The sequence below is a fragment of the Caretta caretta genome, chromosome 9 (genome assembly GCF_965140235.1).
Source record: "Caretta caretta isolate rCarCar2 chromosome 9, rCarCar1.hap1, whole genome shotgun sequence".
Taxonomy (NCBI): domain Eukaryota; kingdom Metazoa; phylum Chordata; order Testudines; family Cheloniidae; genus Caretta; species Caretta caretta.
The window spans coordinates 67,149,620-67,174,964 of record NC_134214.1 but is presented as its reverse complement, the minus strand read 5'-3'; the positions used below and the strand labels follow the sequence as shown (position 1 = coordinate 67,174,964).

At 41.8% G+C, this 25,345-nt stretch overlaps 1 protein-coding gene across 5 annotated transcripts in view; it reads left to right on the top strand.

Annotated features, from left to right (window-relative positions):
* The window catches only part of DIAPH2 (diaphanous related formin 2), an 838,844-nt gene that overhangs the window by 395,396 nt on the left and 418,103 nt on the right, over positions 1–25,345 (top strand). For all 5 annotated transcript variants that reach the window (XM_075132420.1, XM_075132419.1, XM_075132418.1 and 2 more), the window contains one exon: positions 23,061–23,190. In XM_075132420.1, coding sequence (XP_074988521.1) covers positions 23,061–23,190 — 130 coding nt within the window. The remainder of the gene's footprint in view (positions 1–23,060; positions 23,191–25,345) is intronic.

The following is a 25,345-nucleotide window of genomic DNA, read 5'->3' as shown; positions in this document are numbered from 1 at the left end:
TTATCAATAGATGGCAAGAAAGTGGATGAAGGAACTAAAGGCCTTTATTGTTAATTCTTTTGGTAAAAAGTATTAGCCCATAATCAATTTTCCAAGTGTCACAACTGGTCAGTGCAGACTGTATAAAGCCTAAGGAAGGTGTTTAGCTATCCTGGTCTGGTGGTTACTGATAATGCAGACTTCACACGTCTCTAGGTAAGTAGCCTATAAAACCTTTGGTAATTATCTGATACAACTGACAATCAGTTTTACCTCTTGTAGGCAACTGTTAAAGTCACATATCTAAAAAGTGGAAGGTTTAGCTGTCATCTCCATTGTCAAGTGATTATTCTTCAGTGGGCATGAGGAATTGGAAATGGGACTCATCCTCTGGCAATATAATTAAACCATACCCACAAACTACAAAGTGAACAAATGAAGTATTTGTACTTCAGTGCATACCCCTGTCATCTGTTTATCACTGCCATTCGCTTAGGGGGGAGAAAAAAAGGCTATGCTAGGATGTTAGAGGAACATAGTTGAAGACCAGACGGTGAACCTTCCCTGAAGTGCCTAGTCAGGTCTCTGATCTTCAGGTGTTGCTTGTCTCTTTGTAAGGATCCTTGACTCACTCCTTTCTGAATGGGTTCAAAGGCGTACAGTTCTCTGTCCCCCCACCATACGTTGTGATATCCACTGCAAGACAGTATGCCTAACAACCAGCACCTGTGCTTGCTTGCTTTCTGAGGATAATGTCAGTGTTTTTACCAGTAATCTCACAAGTTTTCTGAAGCAAGCACATTTATTCTTAGAGCAAAAGCAATACAGAGAAAACATTTAAAAAGCGATAAATGACCCTAACGCACTGTAAAAGCTTACAGTTGGTCACCCCTACCTCCAACATCAGGCTCTGGTAGGTGTCAGTCTTTCAGAACCTTCAAATGTGTTTGCTACCTTGGATACTAATTCTTGTCAGATTTCAGGTCAAGAATAAGACCCATTTGGGATAATCCAGGCTTTTTTTTTTTTTTTTGGTCGGGTCTCCTATAACACATTATCACAAATCAATGGCCCTCTTCTCTGGCTGAAGCTTCAAAAGGCTGTGTTTTTGCATAACCAGTGTTGGGAAATCTGCATTTATCAGCCCCTGGTGATTCTAGATTTCTTAGGACCCTCCCTCCCCTAGTGAGACAGGAACACACAAATACACATACCTGTTTTGATACAAAGGTGGATAAATATTCTATTGCTCATATTGTTTGGTCCGTGTCAATATATTGCTTTTTGGGGGGTTTTTTGTGTGTTAAACGTAAAATACAATATGGTTCCCAAAGGTGCTGCATGCAGTTGTAATGTGTGCCACAATTCCTTTCTCCTGTATTGGGATAACAGTCCTATAGAGGACACTTAGAGCGAGAGACAGAGCATTGATGAACATCGGAATGGTTATGGTAACATCTCCAGTTAACGATAAATGCACCTGACCATCGTGGCTACAACTGAAAATTGTTTGGCTCTTGAGGCAAAGCTCTTGACTTTTATAGTGGATCTGCAAAGGGGAAAAAAATCTGAGAATTCTGTTTACAGCCTTTTCTACTTTTATGTGAGTTTGTTATGAAATGCTCATTCTCCTTACATTCAGTTTGTAATGCCACTGTGTGTGTATGTACACACGTGCACACATACACTGTAGGGAGAGAGCATGTATGTATATGTTGGTTAAAACTGTAAATATTGTATTACTGATCAGACACTTGGAAGTATCTTTCAGAAGCAATCCTGTAGCTAACATGGCAGGTGGAAGTATGCAAGAACTATAGAATCATGCACTAATTGTAGTATTTAATATTAGCAAAGTGCTTCAGTTATGTGTAATCAATAGGTCTACATGCATGTACTTATATATTTTCGGGGCTGCTGGCCATTACCTTAAAAAAAAAAAAAAAGGTATAACTACGTGTTTACTTAAATACACTGGAAAAAATATGGTATTGCAAAATAAATTGGATACTTGCAAAAGCAAATCTTAAGTTTGCTCTCCATTCCAAATCCTATAGACAATGGGAGTTGTTGATGGGCAAAGGCATCAGGATTGGGGCCTTTATGGAGAAAATCATTAAAAAATGAAACGTTTATAAATACGATGTGTTGTGTTCTGACAGTCACTTTGTTCAAAAATGTTTAATACTAACCACGTAAGTTCAATAGTAGTAGTGATGGAGTTTGTTTAGTGAGGGTTTGGATGGCAATAGATGCTTTGGGGACAGTTATGGTGAGTTTCTCTACTTGATTGATGGCTCCAATATCCAGGTGAATCGTATCTTGAGAAGTGGGGAGAGGACGTAGATTCTTGAGCTCTCAGCATGCAGTATTTAAAGGTTAAAACAAAAGGCAAATGTGAGAAATATTTTTGAGTAACATTACCTCAGAAAATGGCACCTTTTTCTATATTGTTGACCCATATATTAATATGTACTTTTGTAAATCTTAAATTACATACAACCCTGATTTATGGACATTAATGCAGTAATCTTAGTCTGTTTTATTGAATAGAAAAAGGCTTTGATTTGTTAGTGCTTAAATATTGCCCTGTGGTTACACTTAAGTAGTTGTTTCTCTAACCTCCTTTGCCAGGTGCCCATTTTTATTTTATGTATCTATATGTACATAACGGTCACGTTCTTCTTCTGTCATGTTCAGGAATTATTTTTTCTTGTTTTTGCAATCATCCTTTTTGGGTGGGGTTGCCAATTTTGTTTGCACATATTCCTGGAGGTTTCATCACACGATGTAATGTTGAATTAAAGATTAATCTTTAATTCTTCTTTGAGAGGTGTCCCTGTGGGTGCTCCACTCCAGGTGTTGGTATATCCCTGTGTCTTCGCTTGGAGATTTTTACAGCAGTACTCGTACCGGTTGCGGACGCGCAGAGCCTGCCCCCCTGCTCTGAGCATACCTTAATAGTACGCATGTGCGACCGATCTCCTCGGTTCCTTCTCTGACATCCACGGCCGGAGACAGAGCTCAGCAGACTTGTAAGAGACTTTCTCTCCCTTCATTCACATACCTTCCCTGTTAGTCTGTTTGTTACCAGTAGTACTTAGATACCACTTTTCCTGTCTTTTTCTCTCTAAAACAAAAAACAAAAACAAAAAAAAAATTCTTTGTTTCTGTCAGTGGCAGCTGCTTCCGATATGCCTGGCTCCCCAGGCTTTAAGCGCTGGTCTAACTGCAGTGATGCCATCCCTATTACAGATGGCCATTCACAATGTATAAAATGTTTGGTGGACTCCCACGTCCCCCCAAAATGTGCCCACTGCAGCAAGCTTAAATCCAGGGCATGTAAGGACAGGGAGCTGAGATAAAAACTGCTCCTTCTTCAGAAATCTTTAGGGTCAGCTTCAGACCCAGTCGCCGACTCTGTAGCCACCCTGCCTCAAAGAAAGACAAAAAGTTTTTTAAAAAACCTGGCACCCTCTCTCACCTGCAAAGAGTTCTTTGTGGGGCAAGACTTCTCCGGGCAGGTCTACAGCCTCCCTCCCTGTGCTGCCCCAGCTGAGCACTTTTGACGTGTCGGGCTCCTACGGCGCCACATGAAACCTGCCTGAGCTGCGGCTGTAGCACAAAGCTCTGGTGCCGAGGCTTCAGGCTTCCAGTTGCCTTCCTCTCTCGTGGCATCGTTCGGCACCATGATGGAAGCGGTGCCGACACATGTTGACGTGCCTGACACACACAACCCCCTTCTTCCCCCGCAGGCTATTCCTGCTCTCCCAGCCCGTCTTCCGTTGAGCTGACTGGCAGTGAAACAATGCTCAGGACACGGTTGCAGAGGAACCTTTCTTCACAGCAGATTCCCCTCGCACAGCCCTCACCTCACAGAGGAGCTCCAGCACCCCAATTTACACAGTCAAGGGACCTGCTGGTGTCACCAATCCTGCAGTCATCCCTGTTTAATGCCTGCTTCTCTCCAAATGCTCAGTCAGGGTCCAGACAGCCTTCTTCCAGTGATGAGGAAGCTGGACTTCAGGGTGAGTTTTCACCAAATCAAATCTCCCATCCTCAGACCCCAATCAATAGAGGTCATAGAAAAATTACCTCGTCCTACTTTCAGGATCCTGCCCTGTGGTGTGTAAACCCCTGGATGGCACCACCCATGCCCTTCCCACCACAGTGGCAATATTGGGCTCCATAGGCATCTTATCCTTGAGACCACACTCTCTGTCACCACAGCCAGGAGTGACACCTGCCCGCCACCACCAGCTGACGATCCTGCCACTGATGTAAGGGACCAGGCAGCACCGTCACAACTGCAGGAGCTGTCACGACCTGCCTCGAACCCAGCAGACCCAGTTGTTACGCCTGATGAAGCCCTACTTCCTCTTCCCCCATCATCTTTGGACAACTTCTCAAAAGAGTTGCCAGTGAGTTAAGAATTAGGTTGGAGAAGGCTCCTGAACAGCAGCATGAGTTAACGGACATCCTGCAGCCCTCTCCTTCTAGGATTGCATTACCAATCAACCCAGCCCTTTTGAAACCTGCTAAGACCATCTGGAAGACTCCCACTGCAAGCCTACCTACCTGTAAGCGAGCGGACCGCAAGTACTTCATTTCTTCCAGGGGGTCTGAATTCCTTTTCACTCACGCAGTGCCAAACTCGGTGGCAGTAGACACAGTCAACGAAAAGAACGAGCATCAGTTTCCCCACTCCACCTCATCCGACAAGGACAGGAAGCGATTAGATCTGCTCGGATGTGAAGTATACGCATCTTCTATGTTACAATTTCGCATTGCTAATCATACTGCCTTTCTGGCAAAATTTGACCACAAAAATTTCAACAAATTTGTGGACTTTATTGATGACATTCCGGAAGAAAAGAAACACAATTTACGGCTCTAGGTTCTGAGGGACAAATCATCTCACATTTCGCTCTTCAAGCGGCCCTTGATGCAGCCAATACTGCAGTAAGATCTACTGCTACAGAAGTTGTCATGCACCAAGGTTCGTGGTTCTCCTCCTCTTCCTTTCCTCGAGAGGTCCAGAGTACTATCGAAGATCTTCCCTTCGACGGCGACAAACTCATTGCCTCCACGATGAATGACATACTTCATTCAATGAAGGACTCAAGGGTAACTCTCCGGTCCCTAGGGATTCAAACCCCTACAACCAGAAGGTGACAATATAGAAATCAACCTTACCAGCGCCCACAGTACCCGACATACACCCAGCAATTCCATAGGTCACATGAGCAACAACAAACAGCAATACCAGAGACCCGGATACCAGGATCACTGCCCCAATTCCTTGACAGCATCTCAATCCCCTCCAACTAATAAGCAGATTTGAAGCCTTAGTCAGGTGTATAGAAAACAACATTCCCACTTCAGTGCTTACACCCTATGTCCCTATTTTTGGACACCACCTGTGGCCATTCTCCCATCAATGGCAAAACATTACCACCGACCAGTGGGTTATAGAGGTCGTCACAATTGGCTATTCCATCCCTTTCATATCCTTGCCTCCTACCCATCCACCCTCCCCATCCCTCTTCAGGGACCCCTCTCATGAGCAACTGCTTCTCCAAGAAGTACAACACCTTCTTCTATTGGGAGCAGTGGAACTTGTGCCCAAAGAACACAGAGGGAAAGGGTTTTATTCCCGTTATTTCGTAACCGAAAAGAAGACGGGGGGATGGTGACCAATCCTTGACCTCAGGCGGCTCAACAAATTTATTAAAAAACAAAAGTTCAAAATGGTTACCCTCACCACCGTAATCCCAGTGCTGGAGCAGGGTGATTCGTTTTCAGCCCTCAACCTACAGGACGCCTATTTTCATGTGACTATACATGCGACCCACAAATGTTTCCTTCGTTTTACCCATGGTTTAACCCATTTTCAATACAGGGTGCTACCCTTTGGCCTATCCAACGCCCCAAATGTTTTTTACAAGCTCCTAGCTGAAGTCACTGCCTACCTCAGGAGACAAGGGGTCATAATATTTCCTTACCTCAACGATTGTCTTTTCAAAGTCGCAACACTCGACAAAGTGCTTCGATTCATGCAGCTCACCGTCGCTTGCTTCCTATCCCTCGGCCTACAAATAAACAAAAACAAATCCATGTTATCTCTGACCCAGCACCTGGAGTTCGTAGCAGCACACCTTGATTCCTGGATGGGATTAGCATCTCTCCCGCCCGACCGCTTCAACACCATAAAACTACTGGCCACGAAACTTCGCAACAGTCCTCAGGTCACTGCTCTAGACTGTCTACGACTATTGGGTCACATGGCCTCGTGGACTTTCGTGGTCAAAAATGCACAATTATACATGAGGTGTTTGCAAATTTGGTTGGCCACGATTTACAGTCTGAATGTACACGCTCTAAACAAGCTTCTATCCATAACTTTCCCTATCCATACCAAGTCCCTACCTCCTTGAGATATACCCCTTTTAAGTCACCTGGAGTGGAGCACCACAGGGACAGCTCTCGAAGAAGAGGAGGAGGTTACTCACCCTGTGTAGTAACTGATGTTCTTGGAGACAAGTGTCCCTGTGGGTGCTCCACTACCCACCCTCCTCCCCTCTACTTCGGAGTTGGGGTAGCCTTCATTGTAGAGAAGGAACTGAGGAGACCAGTCACGTACGCGTACTATTAAGGTACACTCAGAGGAGTGGGGGCAGGCTCTGCATGTGCGTGACCAGTATGAGTACAGCTGTAAAAATCTCTGAGCGAAGGTACAGGGACGCACCAACACCAGGAGTGGAGCACCCACAGGGACACTCACCTCGAAGAACATCAGTTACTGCTCTTGCTTCAGACTCCAGGACAATCCTGGAGGGTTGGCAACCATAATTTTGGTCCCTGATTTTATTATATTTGTCATCTAATCCAAAACAGTGCACACAATCATAACTAGTTTTGTACAAGTTTAAACTGCTGGAAATTTGACTGAGAAGGCTTGGGCCCTCATCCTGCAAACACTTAGGCATGTGCATATCTTTAGTAATGCAAGTAGTTTAATAGAGTCCGTTAGATTAGTCATGGAAATAAATTTATACATACAAGTAGTTGCAGAATTGAGGTCTACATTATTTAAGAGTTAGTTTAAAGGTAAACTACAAAGCTTCAAGAAAATCTCTCCTAAACTCAGAAATAGCTTTTGGTGTGTTTTTTAATCCTTTCCTACCTCTACAGGAAAATTCTATGTAACTCGTATGTAACTCATCCTCAAGCAGTTGTCTATATTTGTTCATATGGTGTTAACTCTTCTCTTTTGTCTACAGCTGTTGCATAGACTCTTCATTGCAAATTTGAAAGAATTTAGATTTCTGTAAATGCAGCTAAAAATTAGGAAAACCAAGCCTTAACAGCCTCTACTGCGGCTACTGCTACATAGTAGGAAGAAAAAAAAATAAAATCCTCTTCAAAGAGGTGCACGTCATCACCAGAGTAGTAGTACTTTGTGTCTCGGAGAGCAGGAAGAGAAGTTGCCAGTGTATCTAGCGGGTAGGGAAGAAATCAAGATGCAGGGAAGCATTGGGGGGGAAGAGTGGGAAATGTGACGGACGGAAATGAAGAGCAAATTTTTCAATTTGTTTTGAATATCATAGGAGTTTGTTCTTCATTTCCTTCTCTCTGTCACATTTCCTCCTCTTCCCCTGCAAATGATGCCCTGCATCTTGGTTTTCCCCAATTCCTCTATGAAATTGTATAGGTAGGTTACAAATTCTATAGAAAGAATGTTTGATGTGTAAGTTATTAAATTTTGTGAGGGGTTTTACTCACACAGGCCGTGAAAGGGTTAATATGGGCCTGAAAAGCTGGGTTAACCTGCCTTCTTATATCAGGAGAGCTACAGGCCTAATTGGAAATAAAGCCCAGCTGGGGGAGAGCAGGGCTTGTTTCCCTAAAGAGTTGGGTAAGCCTCTGTAGAGGAAAAACCAAAAATGGAGGAGAGGATGTGGGGAGTTACCTGTGTCTCTGAGAAGCAGCCTGAAGGAAGGCTGAGAATGAGGAAGGAGATAAGAGCAGAAATCCTTTCCCGGGGCAAGCTGGAGGACAAGCTGGAACGGTGCTGTTCTGGTGGGTCCCAATTGAGAGTGCCAATTCAGGACAAATTGCTTAAAGCAGGGCAGTTACAGCCCAAGGCTGGGGTTCCTTTGCTATTAAGGGACACCAAACCAGCCACAACAGAGAGGACTTCGGTTTTACCCCACTGGCTAACCACAAGTCACACAAGCAATTCCCTTAGACACTTCAGTTTTCCAGTATCACCTCCAATGCCACTCATTATGGGGATGAATGGTTATGAAAACCTACACCCCAGTAAAAGAAAAAAGGTTCTCTTGATCCCAAAGGACCAAACCCCAGACCTAGGTCAATATACAAATAAGATCTTACCCACAAATCACACTGTTTCCACTTCTTCAGAATCTAAAATCTAAAGGTTTATTCATAAAAGGAAAAAGATATAGATGAGAGCTAGAATTGGTTAAATGGAATCAATTACATCCAGTAATAGCAAAGTTCTTGGTTCAGGCTTGTAGCAGTGATAGAATAAACTGCATATTCAAATCAAGTCTCTGGAGTACATCCACAGCTGGGATGGGTCATTCAGTCCTTTGTTCGAAGCTTCAGTGTAGCAAAGTTCCTCCAGAGGTATGAAGCCGAATTGAAGATAAGATGGAGATGAGGCAGCTGCCTTTTATAGTCTCCTGCAGGTGTAAGAACACCTCTGTTTTTACTGTGGAAAATTACCACAAAATGGAGTTTGGAGTCACATGGCTACAGGTGGTAGCCATTGCCCATATGCTCTCTTGAATGTCTTCAGGAAGACTTCTTATGTGGATTGGAGTCTTCCAAGGTCTATTGCCAGTTAAGTGTTTCTTGATTGGGCACTTAACATGTAAATTCCTTTTTCAAGAAGCTGACCAAATGCTTTACTAAGGCTACTTTAGAATTAAAACACATTGATATACAAGTACATAGCCAATATTCAGAACTTCAGCTACAAAAAATGATACACACGCACACACAGATAGCATAATCATAATTAGCAAATCATAACCTTTTCCATAGACACCTTACATGACAACCTTTGTACAATATTTGCTGCAGATATATAACTATGGTTGCACCAATGATCTATACAGTCACAGGTTACGTCAGTAATGTCACACAAGCTGAATGTGTGAGGAGTAGTGGGCCTGTCCCTGGATTGTTGTGTGGATTGAGGAACAGAAGGACAGTCTAAAGCACCAGAGGCATGCTTCTGACAAGATGGTTGCCAGCTGTGAGACCGTTTGGGTTGAAGGTGTGGCTGTGCTTATATTTATGTTGGATTTTTGGAAAAAGACTCTGAGGCCACAGAAAGGGCTGAACACTGTATAGTGGTCTGGCTAGAGGACAAAGTCACTCTTATGTTCAGCAAAGTCCAAATGAATGTGGGGGAAACTGAGATAAAAGGTGCTTCAATGATACATCCAACCAGAAGGAGGGGGCATGCTGAGTTGACAACTTTGCTACAAGTTGTGTAGAGAAAATTCAATATAACGCATTTGTTTTCATCCCTGTTCAATTGTATAGTCTCTCTTGCCATCCTCCACCCTCACCCACCTGTCCCTATCAGGCATTTAGGATAGAGATGTTTTAAGTTACTTGACTTTTAGAAAGTTATTTTTCTCTTCTATTAAATCCTTTGACAGCTCTCGGTTTACTAAAGACATTTCAGAAAGCTCATTTTACATAAACATTTACATAAGCACTGATAGTAGAAGTGGCATGCAAACCATGTACTTATGTCCCAGTCTCCCATATTTATATAGTTGGATGAAGAATAGACATTTAGTAGCAAAGAATATTTGAAAAACTAAGTTCATTTAAAGAGATACAGCCAACTAGAAATCTAGTCAATTAAATATATAGATATAGATCTCACACACACACTCTTTCTGGTGCTGAACTTGCCATTTTGTGTATTTTTGAAATCATAGTTCCATAATGTTTTTTTTACCTCCCCCCTGCTGATATGTAAAAGACCCACATAAATGTATGGGAAAGTGACTGACCATGGTGGGGAAACAATAAAACTTACTATTCATAAGTGCTGTCAAATATACAAAGTAAAAATATCTTGTGCTTTGGATAGTTTATCTTCAGTCTTTCAGTTACAGTATTTTTAGGTGTCATTTGTAACAATGGTAGGTAAAAAAAATTTGAGAATGAAGTTTGCTTTTCAAGTTGACATTTACTTCAATCTCTATGCTCCTAAATAGCCAAACCAAAAAGCAGATCCTCTAAAGCTTTTTACAAATGGCTGTGGCATGATGTATGGCTTCAAAACTCAACCAGAATGTTACACATAAAGGAAGATTTATCTCTTTCTGAGGCATAGACCTGAAGACTGGAGAGTTCAGAAACTAGATGATTGGTATGTCCATGCCACAAGTTTTACGTTCTGTATGTATGAGATTTTAAATAATTTAAATAATTGACGTTTTTGACAATGTATCTGTTACTATTGATTTTCCAATTTTGTGCTTTGCCATTCAACTGAAAGTTGTTCTTAATAAATTCCTATTGAGCATTGTGTTGCTCTATTGAAATTTATCAATTATACTATGCACACAAAGATCTCTTTCATAAATCTGAGCAAATTTAGAAAAAATCAATGTATTATGAAAAATAACTTTGTCATAAAAATCAGTTATCTATATTTAAACTTGATAGCATTTAACCAGCAACTTCTTCTTTAGCTATAAATGAACTGGGAAAAACTGAACCAAACTAGAACTGCATTAAATTAGTAAAGTGCATTGCAAGCCCTGTATACATAAGTGCCGTTGTGTTAAGATTTTAATACTCTTGCACCATTTCATAAAGTTATTAAAGATGAGGGAGATAGCATTGATTTTATTACACTCTGAGATCAGTTACTTACTGGCCAAATGAAAATTACAATTAAAATTGCAATATGTTATATTAATTGGTGGTATATTAGCAGTTCTGATAGTGTAGTATTATCATTTCCGTTCTTCAATTCTTTAATAATTTAATGATTCAGACTGACACATTTGCATAACTTTGAAAAATATTTCCAAACTGTAAAACTGTATTTATTTAAATGCATATTGAACTTAGTCTCACTTTTATTTCTTTCAATGTACTACATTTGAAACAACACTTACCTTGTAAGCATTTCTGCCAAATTACATGCTAATGTGGGAGAAAGGGAGACTGGAATGACCAATCCTGATGGTGTTTGAGCATGAAGCAGAGTGGATTTGAATAGGATTCTTGCTTACAGCCTGGGGTCTAGGTGTGGAGCTGTTTGGAAAACAAGGACCTTATGTAAATGAATCCTCTCCTTTCCTGCACACGCAATGAAGACTTCCAAGATTTCCTTTTATCCCTGGATTTTGCCCATGGGGGGCAGTATGTGTGATATTTTTATCATGAAATAATGAAAGACTTACATAGGAAATTGCATACAAAGCAGGTTTCAGAGTAACAGCCGTGTTAGTCTGTATTCGCAAAAAGAAAAGGAGTACTTGTGGCACCTTAGAGACTAACCAATTTATTTGAGCGTGAGCTTTCGTGAGCTACAGCTCACTTCATTGGATGCATACCGTGGAAACTGCAGCAGACTTTATACACACACAGAGAATATGAAACAATACCTCCTCCCACCCCACTGTCCTGCTGGTAATAGCTTATCTAAAGTGATCATCAGGTTGGGCCATTTCCAGCACAAATCCAGGTTTTCTCACCCTCCACCCCCCCCCACACACAAATTCACTCTCCTGCTGGTGATAGCCCATCCAAAGTGACAACTCTTTACACAGTGTGCATGATAATCAAGTTGGGCCATTTCCTGCACAAATCCAGGTTCTCTCACCCCCTCACCCCCCTCCCAAAAACCACACACACAAACTCACTATCCTGCTGGTAATAGCTCATCCAAAGTGACCATTCTCCCTACAATGTGCATGATAATCAAGGTGGGCCGTTTCCAGCACAAATCCAGGTTTTCTCACACACCCCCCACCCCCATACACACACAAACTCACTCTCCTGCTGGTAATAGCTCATCCAAACTGACCACTCTCCAAGTTTAAATCCAAGTTAAACCAGAACATCTGGGGTGGGGGGGGGGGGTAGGAAAAAACAAGGGGAAATAGGCTACCTTGCATAATGACTTAGCCACTCCCAGTCTCTATTTAAGCCTAAATTAATAGTATCCAATTTGCAAATGAATTCCAATTCAGCAGTTTCTCGCTGGAGTCTGGATTTGAAGTTTTTTTGTTTTAAGATAGCGACCTTCATGTCTGTGATTGCGTGACCAGAGAGATTGAAGTGTTCTCCGACTGGTTTATGAATGTTATAATTCTTGACATCTGATTTGTGTCCATTTATTCTTTTACGTAGAGACTGTCCAGTTTGACCAATGTAAATGGCAGAGGGGCATTGCTGACACATGATGGCATATATCACATTGGTGGTTGTGCAGGTGAACGAGCCTCTGATAGTGTGGCTGATGTTATTAGGCCCTGTGATGGTGTCCCCTGAATAGATATGTGGGCACAATTGGCAACGGGCTTTGTTGCAAGGATAAGTTCCTGGGTTAGTGGTTCTGTTGTGTGGTATGTGGTTGTTGGTGAGTATTTGCTTCAGGTTGCGGGGCTGTCTGTAGGCAAGGACTGGCCTGTCTCCCAAGATTTGTGAGAGTGTTGGGTCATCCTTTAGGATAGGTTGTAGATCCTTAATAATGCGTTGGAGGGGTTTTAGTTGGGGGCTGAAGGTGACGGCTAGTGGCGTTCTGTTATTTTCTTTGTTAGGCCTGTCCTGTAGGAGGTAACTTCTGGGAACTCTTCTGGCTCTATCAATCTGTTTCTTTACTTCCGCAGGTGGGTATTGTAGTTGTAAGAAAGCTTGACAGAGATCTTGTAGGTGTTTGTCTCTGTCTGAGGGGTTGGAGCAAATGCAGTTGTATCGCAGAGCTTGGCTGTAGACGATGGATCGTGTGGTGTGGTCAGGGTGAAAGCTGGAGGCATGCAGGTAGGAATAGCGGTCAGTAGGTTTCTGGTATAGGGTGGTGTTTATGTGGCCATTGTTTATTAGCACTGTAGTGTCCAGGAAGTGGATCTCTTGTGTGGACTGGACCAGGCTGAGGTTGGTGGTGAGATGGAAATTGTTGAAATCATGGTGGAATTCCTCAAGGGCTTCTTTTCCATGGGTCCAGATGATGAAGATGTCATCAATATAGCGCAAGTAGAGTAGGGGCTTTAGGGGACGAGAGCTGAGGAAGCGTTGTTCTAAATCAGCCATAAAAATGTTGGCATACTGTGGGGCCATGCAGGTACCCATAGCAGTGCCGCTGATCTGAAGGTATACATTGTCCCCAAATGTGAAATAGTTATGGGTGAGGACAAAGTCACAAAGTTCAGCCACCAGGTTAGCCGTGACATTATCGGGGGTAGTGTTCCTGACGGCTTGTAGTCCATCTTTGTGTAGAATGTTGGTGTAGAGGGCTTCTACATCCATAGTGGCCAGGATGGTGTTATCAGGAAGATCACCGATGGATTGAAGTTTCCTCAGGAAGTCAGTGGTGTCTCGAAGGTAACTGGGAGTGCTGGTAGCGTAGGGCCTGAGGAGGGAGTCTACATAGCCAGACAATCCTGCTGTCAGGGTGCCAATGCCTGAGATGATGGGGCGCCCAGGATTTCCAGGTTTATGGATCTTGGGTAGTAGATAGAATATCCCAGGTTGGGGTTCCAGGGGTGTGTCTGTGCGGATTTGATCTTGTGCTTTTTCAGGAAGTTTCTTGAGCAAATGCTGTAGTTGCTTTTGGTAACTCTCAGTGGGATCATAGTGTAATGGCTTGTAGAAACTCGTGTTGGAGAGCTGCCGAGCAGCCTCTTGTTCATATTCCGACCTATTCATGATGACAACAGCACCTCCCTTGTCAGCCTTTTTGATTATGATGTCAGAGTTGTTTCTGAGGCTGTGGATGGCATTTCGTTCCGCGTGGCTGAGGTTATGGGGCAAGTGATGCTGCTTTTCCACAATTTCAGCCTGTGCACGTCGGCGGAAGCACTCTATGTAGAAGTCCAGTCTGCTGTTTCGACCTTCAGGAGGAGTCCACCTAGAATCCCTCTTTCTGTAGTGTTGGTAGGGAGACCTCTGTGGATTAGTATGTTGTTCAGAGGTATTTTGGAAATATTCCTTGAGTCAGAGACGTCGAAAATAGGATTCTAGGTCACCACAGAACTGTATCATGTTCGTGGGGGTGGAGGGGCAGAAGGAGAGGCCCCGAGATAGAACAGCTGCTTCTGCTGGGCTGAGAGTATAGTTGGATAGGTTAACAATATTGCTAGGTGGGTTGAGGGAACCATTGCTGTGTCCCCTTGTAGCATGTAGTAGTTTAGAAAGTTTAGTGTCCTTTTTCTTTTGTAGAGAAGCAAAGTGTGCGTTGTAAATGGCTTGTCTAATTTTAGTAAAATCCAGCCACGAGGAAGTTTGTGTGGAAGGTTGGTTTTTTATGAGAGTTTCCATTTTTGAGAGCTCATTCTTAATCTTTCCCTGTTTGCTGTAGAGAATGTTGATCAGGTGATTCCGCAGTTTCTTTGAGAGCGTGTGGCACAAGCTGTCAGCATAGTCTGTGTGGTATGTAGATTGTAATGGATTTTTTACCTTCAGTCCTTTTGGTCCGATGTCCATCTGTATGCATTTGGAAAGGAAGATGATGTCTGTCTGTATCTGTACAAGTTTTTTCATGCAGTTGATAGATTTCCACTCCATACGGCTAAATGCAGTGCCTTGCATAATGACAGGTTTCAGAGTAACAGCCGTGTTAGTCTGTATTCGCAAAAAGAAAAGGAGTACTTGTGGCACCTTAGAGACTAACCAATTTATTTGAGCATGAGCTTTCGTGAGCTACAGCTCACTTCATCGGTCTACAGCCAAGCTCTACGATACAACCGCATTTGCTCCAACCCCTCAGACAGAGACAAACACCTACAAGATCTCTGTCAAGCTTTCTTACAACTACAATACCCACCTGCGGAAGTAAAGAAACAGATTGATAGAGCCAGAAGAGTTCCCAGAAGTTACCTCCTACAGGACAGGCCTAACAAAGAAAATAACAGAACGCCACTAGCCGTCACCTTCAGCCCCCAACTAAAACCCCTCCAACGCATTATTAAGGATCTACAACCTATCCTAAAGGATGACCCAACACTCTCACAAATCTTGGGAGACAGGCCAGTCCTTGCCTACAGACAGCCCCGCAACCTGAAGCAAATACTCACCAACAACCACATACCACACAACAGAACCACTAACCCAGGAACTTATCCTTGCAACAAAGCCCGTTGCCAATTGTGCCCACATATCTATTCAGGGGACACCATCACAGGGCCTAATAACATCAGCCACACTATCAGAGGCTCGTTCACCTGCACAACCACCAATGTGATATATGCCATCATGTGTCAGCAATGCCCCTCTGCCATTTACATTGGTCAAACTGGACAGTCTCTACGTAAAAGAATAAATGGACACAAATCAGATGTCAAGAATTATAACATTCATAAACCAGTCGGAGAACACTTCAATCTCTCTGGTCACGCAATCACAGACATGAAGGTCGCTATCTTAAAACAAAAAAACTTCAAATCCAGACTCCAGCGAGAAACTGCTGAATTGGAATTCATTTGCAAATTGGATACTATTAATTTAGGCTTAAATAGAGACTGGGAGTGGCTAAGTCATTATGCAAGGTAGCCTATTTCCCCTTGTTTTTTCCTACCCCCCCCCCCCCACCCCAGATGTTCTGGTTTAACTTGGATTTAAACTTGGAGAGTGGTCAGTTTGGATGAGCTATTACCAGCAGGAGAGTGAGTTTGTGTGTGTATGGGGGTGGGGGGTGTGTGAGAAAACCTGGATTTGTGCTGGAAACGGCCCACCTTGATTATCATGCACATTGTAGGGAGAATGGTCACTTTGGATGAGCTATTACCAGCAGGATAGTGAGTTTGTGTGTGTGGTTTTTGGGAGGGTGGTGAGGGGGTGAGAGAACCTGGATTTGTGCAGGAAATGGCCCAACTTGATTATCATGCACACTGTGTAAAGAGTTGTCACTTTGGATGGGCTATCACCAGCAGGAGAGTGAATTTGTGTGTGGGGGGGTGGAGGGTGAGAGAACCTGGATTTGTGCTGGAAATGGCCCAACCTGATGATCACTTTAGATAAGCTATTACCAGCAGGACAGTGGGGTGGGAGGAGGTATTGTTTCATATTCTCTGTGTGTATATAAAGTCTGCTGCAGTTTCCACGGTATGCATCCAATGAAGTGAGCTGTAGCTCACGAAAGCTCATGCTCAAATAAATTGGTTAGTCTCTAAGGTGCCACAAGTACTCCTTTTCTTTTTGCATACAAAACAGTAGATTAAAAGATAATGTTATGGCTGCAAGGTAGAAAATGCCTGAATTAAAGCTAAATGTGTTACCTTAATTTGATCTCCTTGGGAATACACTTTATTAGAGGTTTAATTACACGATCATATATTATTTATTCTACGAGAGTCATGCTCTATTTAGTGCATAGTCTAATGATGACTAAAGTAAAAGGTTGCAAGAAGAGAAAGGATGTTTTCTTGTGTTAAAGACACTGGGCTGGGACACAACAGAGGCATGTTCTGTTCTTGGCTTTGCCACAGACTACCTATGAGATAGTGGGCAACACCATTACAATGCACCTATGCAACAAGGATAAAATAAGGTTGCCAGGGCAACCTTAGTTCTGGCTTTTACTTACTTTTGAGTGCTTGACTTAGGAACCTTCACTTTCTGTTAAGTCATTTTTGCATGCAATTTCCTACATCTCTCTAAAAAGGAATGAAAAAACAAACCCCAAAACCATAATTACCCCTATGTGGGCTATCAGCAGAGTTGGAACCCAGAATGTTTAGGCTAAAGGTGTAATTGGTAGCAGGTACTGTGGTGTTACTCTCTGTAGCTGATGAAGTTTAAGGCCAGAAGGGACCGCCAGATTATCTAGTCTGACCTCCTGTATATCACAGGCCACCAACACCACACGCATCTAAACCCAACAACTAAAATTAGACTAAAGTATTACAGCACACAGGAGACTAGGCTATTTAGAGAACAGGAGACACTGAGGTGTCCCAGTGCCCGGAGTAGGATTGCCAACTTTCTACTCACACAAAATCTAACACATTTGCCCTCCCCCACCCCTCCTCTGAGGCCCCACCCTCCGTTTACTCAATCCCCTCCTCCCTCTGTTGCCGCTCTCCCCACCCTTACTGACTCTCTCATTTTCACCTGGCTGGCTCTGGGGTAGGGCTGGGGATGAGGGATTTGGGGTGCAGGAGGGGATGAGGGCTCCGGCTGGTGGTGCAGGCTTTGGGGTGGGCCTGGGGATGAGGGGCTTGGGGGTGCAGGAGGGTGTTCCGGGCTGAGACCGAGTGGTACGGAGGACAGGAGGGGGATCAGGGCTGGGGCAGGGCTTTGGGGCACAGGAAAGGTCAGGGGTGCAGGCTTGGGGCGGCTATGACCTCAAGCGGCTCCTGGAAGCAGCAGCATGTCCCCTCTTCAGCTCCTAGGCGGACAGGCCGCAGTTCCTGGCCAGTGGGAGCTGCAGAACCGGCGCTTGGGGCAGGTGCAGCGTGCAATGTGGAACCCCCTGGCTGCCCCTACACATAGGAGCCAAATGGGGGACATGCTGCTGTTTCCGGGGGCTGCGCGGAGCCAGGGTAGGCAGGGAGCCTGCCTTAGCCTCACTGTGCTGCTCATCAGACTTTTAATGGCCCGGTCAGCAGTGGTGACCGGAGCCACCAGGGTCCCTTTTCAACTGGGCATTTTGGTCATAAACTGGACACCTGGCAACCCTAGCCCAGAAGTATCCATTAGATGGGATGCAACACACTTTGCCAGTTTTGTGCTCAGCTTTTTTTATGCAGCATCAGTATTTTGAGAATTGGCTATCCTGGTTTCTCTTCCTGGCTATGGAAGGGAGTGTTTTTTAATGTTTAAAGATAGCACAGCCTAGCACATGCATTCAGAAAGGGAAAGGAGTAATTAGAGGCTCCCCTTTATGAACTGCAGCTTACCACCACTATCCTGTTTGATGAGCAAATTCTGCCAGCTAATGCTTTACCTACTACTCATCTGTTTTCTCCCGTGTTCCCATGCGGGAACATTTTGGCTGCATCCCTTGCATTCCCAGAAATGCTTGGAGTCAAAACCTGGAGGACACTAATGAGGGCTCTGATAGTGGAGGGACAGTTCTTACTCCCACCGACTCCACTGCATGGCCACATAAGCCCTAGGAACAATTTGGCCCTAATGATGTGTTACTAAAGTGTATTTTCATATGTTTGTTTTGGGGATTTTTTTACTTCCCTTGAAATAAGATCAGCTTTACTGACTACATTTCAATAGGTATTTGTTCTAATGTTAATGTACTGTAAATCTGCCTCGAAGTAGTTCTCTACAGTGAGAAGTGTAAAGAGAATGAGAAAAAAAATAATCTTCTCATCTGCCACTATTTTCCTTGTCTATCATCTTTAAAAAAAATCAATGTTCTATTTCAGATGTAGCTTTTATCTTATAGCCCAAATAAGACATTTCTCAGTTTGAGAAGACAGTGACTAAATCTCAGCTGTCCATGCTTTTTCAACAAATACCTAGCTGCTCAGAAAAAACACTTACATTGATTCTTGACTTACACAGTCTTTTCTGCATTCATTGGCTATTTAACATAATGCAGCATAAATCTGTGGCTCATTTTTAAATGTATTTGTTCATCTAAAACTTGCACCTGGCGAGCCCTACCTTGTTCAGTGTGCAGTTCATCACTGTGCAAAAGGCCATCCCAAGATTGTGGAATGTCAGTGAGTGGACTTTAATTTATGATTAGGACTTGTGTCTTTATTGTGTGCAATGATTTAATTTCACCCTCAGAGCATTCGTAGTGTGTCCAAAGAATCAGGTATGCTCATTCTGTGTTTGTGTGTGTGTGCGGCCATGTGCATGTCACACAACCTACGTTAAATCTGAATCTTGGTAGCAGAATCAAAAGTAAATGTACTACAGACTTACAAAGTGTGAATCTCAAAGCATTATAACATGGCCAAATCAAAACCAGTTTTTACTGGAACATTCAAAAAGTATCTCTCATCCATGATGATCAGTTTTCAGCCAAATTCCTACTTTGACTTTAAAACCATATATTACTAATATTGCACTAGAGCAGTGGGATCGGAAGGTCATAGATTTTATTTTATTTGAACTCAACTCAAAAATGGCTGTACTATTTGTTTCTGATCAGGGGTCAAAAATCACGCTCTGACAAAGTCTGTGACAAAGACAAGACTTTCAGCCTAAGAGATTAAAAGTTCTGAGAGACTGAAAACAGGCCTTAGAATGGAAGCTATTAGGAAACTTCATGTTACTAATGTCCCAGTCATACTGATAATTACTTGTTTAGACAATGCTTGATTGTCACTGAATGTAAACGACTGTTTATTATTGTTTGCCTGTTGCTGGTAATCAGTTGGGTTATCTGTAGTTAAGGCTATGATTTAGTTATGGAGGTTGTGGAAGTCACAGAATCAGTGACTTCCAGTGACCTCCAGGACTTCAGCCTGCGGTGGTTGGGAGCTACAGGGTCCCTACAGCCTGTGGGGACAGGGAGCTGTGGGGTACCCCCAGTGTCTCTGGCAGCCCCCCGGAGCTCCAGGCTGCCATTGGTAGTGGGGTACCCCATAGCTCCCAGCTGCCATGGGTGGTGGGGGAACCCTGAGCTCCTGGCTCCTGGCCCTCCATGTGGCGGGGGTACCCAGCAGCAGCAAGGAACCCCCGGAGCTGCAGGTGTCGGGGGTACCTCACAGCCCCCAGCTGCTACAGGCAGCTCCTAGCCCCTGCATAGCTGCCCCACTTCAGGCAGTGTGAGGATCTGCACATCCCTATTTTGTTAGGGATATTTTTAGTAAAAGTCACGGACAGGTCAGGTCACTGCTTCCATGACTTTTTCTTTTTTGCCCGTGACCTGTCCGTGACTTTTACTAAATATCCAAGACAAAATCTTAGCCATACCTCTGAAGCATAAAACATAACACTGAAGATAATGGCGACAATGGCATAAATGTACCCATTGTGGAACGCCTGTCAGTCGAGTTCCACTGGGGATTAATTCAGCCAAGTTAGATGTTTTTCCTATGGAGGACTTCAGGACTGAGTTTCATGTTGTTTTATTTTGTGGGTCTTAACTTGTTAAATAGTAAAAATTATAAAGGAAAACCCACCTGAAAATAATATTTGTTTGATATGTTCTTAGCTCTATTACCTAACTGTTATAAATACCTTGAAGAAGGTGCATTTAATAAAGATATTATTTAGTGAGCCCAGTATACAGTGCAAAAGGCAAAGATTAACTTCATTAAATCAGTCTTCTCACTGTTTCCATCTGAGCAGCAGGAGTGCCTAGACAAGTAGATTTCACTGCATGCTTTCTCTTTTGTTGTCATTGGCAATCCTTAAACTATATTTGGTCACCCCAATAACACTTAACAGAATTCAGTTGATCAGCTTTGTGACACAGTGCTGTCCAAGATTTTTAACAGTATGAGAATATACTAAGGTGTTTAAGTAGTCCAGTAAAATACCAACACAGACTTAGTATAGTATTTTTATTCGTACCACAGAACCCAGCTCTGATAGTCTGAAGGGAAGATAAATTTTTAGCCATTTGAATTAACTCAATTTTACCTACTCTGTGATGATGCAACACTGAAAAATAAATCTTTTTTTTCTTGTTAAACCCTTTGAAGAAATAATTAAACTTAGTTTACTTTTTAAATTTAGTGGATACGGAACTGAATTTAGGTGTTTTTTTTTCTTTTTTCTTTTTAAAAAAATTGGGTGGGAGGGGGGGACTTTTGTGGAGATGGTGCGGTAATACATTAAGACCTGATTTATACTGCATACCATTACTAAACATTTTTTGGTCTTCAGTAACCAAATCAGTATGAATTAAATTGCTTTCTAATTGCCTCAATATCCTATATTTTTAAAAACCTGTTTATGGAGTGTACTCATTCTTAACAGGGTAAATCCTTAAAGCTGAAAGGCCTGCATTAAAATGAATATCAGCAGGGCAAACCTGTCATCTGAGGATTATAGAATTATAACTTCTAACAATTTACAGAATGAGACAACAAACTGGAGATTTTGTGCACATATTTATGTATTCTTTTAAAATAAATCCTTGATTTCATTTGCAGGATATGCTGTAGCTTAGTCTGTATTAGACAAAGCACTAGATGTCAAGGTGGGTTAAAAAGCATTTACAAATTCATCTGTGATAGTAATGCTCATCGATGAAAAAGTCTCTGAAAATAATTATGTGCAGTCTGTATCTGCGTTATTCTGTGCTGTTAGTATCCTTGCAAGCAAGTAATAATTACATCCTCTATATCAGCCAAATCTAATGAATACACACAAACACTTTTGAGTTATACCTGCATGGGTGGGAGACGAAGAGATGAGGTAGGTGACACTATCTTTCATTGGATCAACTTCTGGTGGTGAGAGAGACAAACTTTCAAGCTTACACAGAGCTCTTATTCAGGTCTGAGAAGTGTACTTAGTGTGTCACAGCTAAATAGAAGGTGGAACAGGCTGTGTAGCATAAGTATTTGTAGTTGTATGTAGTGGTCAGAGGGTTATAGATTGTGAGACCTCTGGATGATGTTTTGTTTAGTTGTATTTTTAGAAGAAGTAGATGCCACTGTTATGTTTTGCTTCCCCTTTCTTCACATTGTGGAGTTAACCAAATTTTGCCATCTGAAATGGAATCCTTCATTGTTGGGTGGGATACAGAAACTCTGAGCTGAGACTTAAATGCATCATCTGATGATTCCCTTTGATCCATAGGGTTCTTCATTAGACACCCAAACACATACAGATGGGAATTAGCATGGGGGTTGGCCCCAAAATCAGTGGTTATCTGCAAATTTGTCAGAACCCATGTATCTTAGCAGTGCCACAACTTTCCCATGATTCTTGCTGTCCATAAGTTTCTTTCAATGGGGAGTGATTCAGACCATGCAAGGAGCCCCCATATATGGTTGGTGGTGGAACAGTGGAATGGAGAGAGGCCATGTCTCCATTTGTTCTCATTGAGTCTGAAGAATCTCCAGCAAGCTCCTGTAGAGACGTTTCCATGGGAGAGCAGAAAGCATGATGAGCTATTGAAACTACTCCCTCTCTCATTCTCCTGCTAGCCAGCCAGTCTGGATCTCCTGGGCTTTTCACCTCTCTTTTTGCAGAAGAGGGTGGGGGATTGGGAGGAGGCTGTTTAGTTCTTAATTTCAAACGTTCTGTGAAGGACCAACCAAATAGGTTATGAAACACTAATATAATTCCATCTTGATTGATTGATTACTTATTGGATTTTGCTTAAATGAGTAATTGGGATTTGTGATGGGAAGAAGCTCCATTAACCTCTCCCTTGAGAGCTTAAAAGAGCAAACGTAGATTAGGGGGCACTGTATCCCAGAATACATGCAGCAGAGGGATTGCTTTAGAAGTTGGAATTCATTTAGAAAGGTGAATTGAATAACCTATTCAATTTCTAACAATATTTTAACTTCTAGACTAACAATGTTTCAACATTCAGTCCTCCCCTTAGTGTGGACCATCTTTGCACTTCATACTGAGCATAACTGACATTGAAACAGATGTGCAGAACCACGCATCTCTGTATTCTGAAAAAAAAAATTAAAAATTTATGGTGTTTGGATTTTTCAAATATTTCAGATCTTTTATATGATTAACATTGTTTTAGAAACCACACTAAGGTTAATTTTAAAGGAAATGATTTTGAGGATCATAACAATTTTTAATTTCATTCACAAGTTGGAAATGTAGATAATTTTCACTAAAATCGTTAATTAAGTGAATTAAAATAAATCTTAAAGGAGATTTAAGAAAACATTTTCATAAAGCTAAATAATATATTCTTTCCTTATGTCTTTACTCTGCTCTTATCTTTGCAGATTAGAGATACTAAATCATCAAATCAAAAAACAACACTCTTGCATTTTCTGGCTGAAATCTGTGAAGAGAATTATCGGGACGTCTTAAAATTCACAGACGAACTGGAACATGTTGAGAGTGCAAGCAAAGGTAAGCATGTAGATAATATATCTAGAGTAGTTTTTATCTGTATTGGTATGGAATGCTCTCAGAACATTTAATTTTAGATTGTAGGATTATGTAACCTCTAAGCATTAATAATCCTCATGGATTTTTCTTCTTCTGGTTGTTTATTGACCCGGGAAAAGGTACAGGGAGTGGTTGCTTTTAAGTGGAGTGAGATAACACAGCACATTACAGTGAAGTACTTTGAACTTCACACAAGGAGTTTTATAACATCAGCATCCCAATAATTTTCAGCTCCCCATTAATGGTTTTAAAGACCTGCTTTATTGTTCATATATGTAATCACAACATACACAATTAAATAGTCAAATCTCCTTAAATCATTATTATCTAATTCAAATTGCAAGGAAACCAAGACATCTTAATTTTACAGGACAGTTAGTCAAGTCCTCAGAAGTATAAAAATTCCTTACATTAGTAGTCATTGGACATTTTGAAGGATTTTTCCAGGACTGTTTGGATAGATGATGACTGGGGATTTGAAACCAAAACGCAGTTTTACTGGTCAGGTCTTTACCCATGTATTCATTCACATTGTCAGGTTTGTAGAGTCTTGTGTTTTTTATTCAGACAAATACTGCCTATGTTTTTGAATGCTAACGTTATTGATCAACAAGTAAGAGCAAAACACTTCAGTCTCTGCTCAGAGGTAACTACTATAAGTGGTGTTACACATTTACAGATATTTTGTTCCATATTACAAGCCTGTGATTTTTGATGCTATAATCAAGGAAACAATAGACTTAGTACAGAGTAATTTTTTTCTTGTATTTTGCATTGTTCAGTATTATCAAATGAATAAGAAACTGTGCTTCAAAAAGGTACCAGAATAAAAAAAGGTTGAGGTTATGCTCTCTATCATTTTCCCAGTAAAACAGATAAAAATAGAGGTCACTTGTCGTTTGTACAATTTATTTAATTAAAAAACAATTTCTACTGGAACTAAATTAAAAAAGATCATATTTAGTCCAGCGTCTTTAAACAATTTATCTTTACAAAACCTAAATGTTAGGTCACTTGCCTGGTTTTAAAATGGCAAAATCTTCCTGAAAGATCTCTTGCACACTTTAAATACTGGGTTAAATTCTGAGGTGCTGTAATCAATGGAAGTTTGCTTGAGAAAAAACTGAGTCAGGAACTCAGAGCTTGACCCTTACTGAATCTGTCTTATATGTTAATACCCAATATTATCATAATTTAACATAAAAACTATTCCAACTGTTAACTAAAGAGCATTTAAAACTGTAGCCTGCCACTGTGGAGCCCAATTCTGCAAACCTTTCTGCATTTATGTAATGTAACTCATATCTGTCAGTGCTGGTAAGAGTGGACCATAACGTTGTGCTAAAAACAAATATTCGAGAAATCTTCATGAGGCTAAGTCTCAATGAATGTCATTTAGGACTTTAAGTTACTTTTGGAAATTTTACCCTTTATCCCAATATTTGGCAGAGAATAAAAGCCACCTCTAATTCTTTTTCACACAGTAGGTATTATACTGCCATCAATTAATATTATTTTAAGGTTGTTTACGGTGGTATCAAAAGTTTGATCTGTTTAAAGTGTGGGGAATGAATGGGCTTTTTTTCTTATTTCAGATATCAGTGTGGTAAATGTGGGTAAACAGTGATGTATTAATGGTGACAGTTGGTGAGCATGTACCTTTCTAGGCACAAGTACTTCTACACAAAATTAAAGATCCCAATTAAAATACTAATGTCACAGTCATAGGGTCAGCTGTGCTTTAGGCCTCTTTTAAGTTCCTGTCAAGTACATAGGTTTTGCTACTCTCCCCCCTTACTGCCTTACAGTGGTAGACTGGATCTTTGGGCTGCAGCTTTTCTGTTTACCAGCTATGTTAATCCAACAGGCCCAACTCTCTTCACAGTGGTGTTCTGGCAGCACTGTGCTACACACACACACATCTCCCCCATAGCTCTAGGGCAGGGTTAGAGGTCTGATTATAGTGACTCAAAAACAGCATCTTCAAACAAGGTATGATTTATTTATGGAAAGATACACAGTATGCAGAGTAAAGGTACAAAACCAATAAAGGTTTATGCTCATATTTCTCTTTGCCTAAACCTTAATCTTTCCTTGCAAGCTTTGGTACATTCTG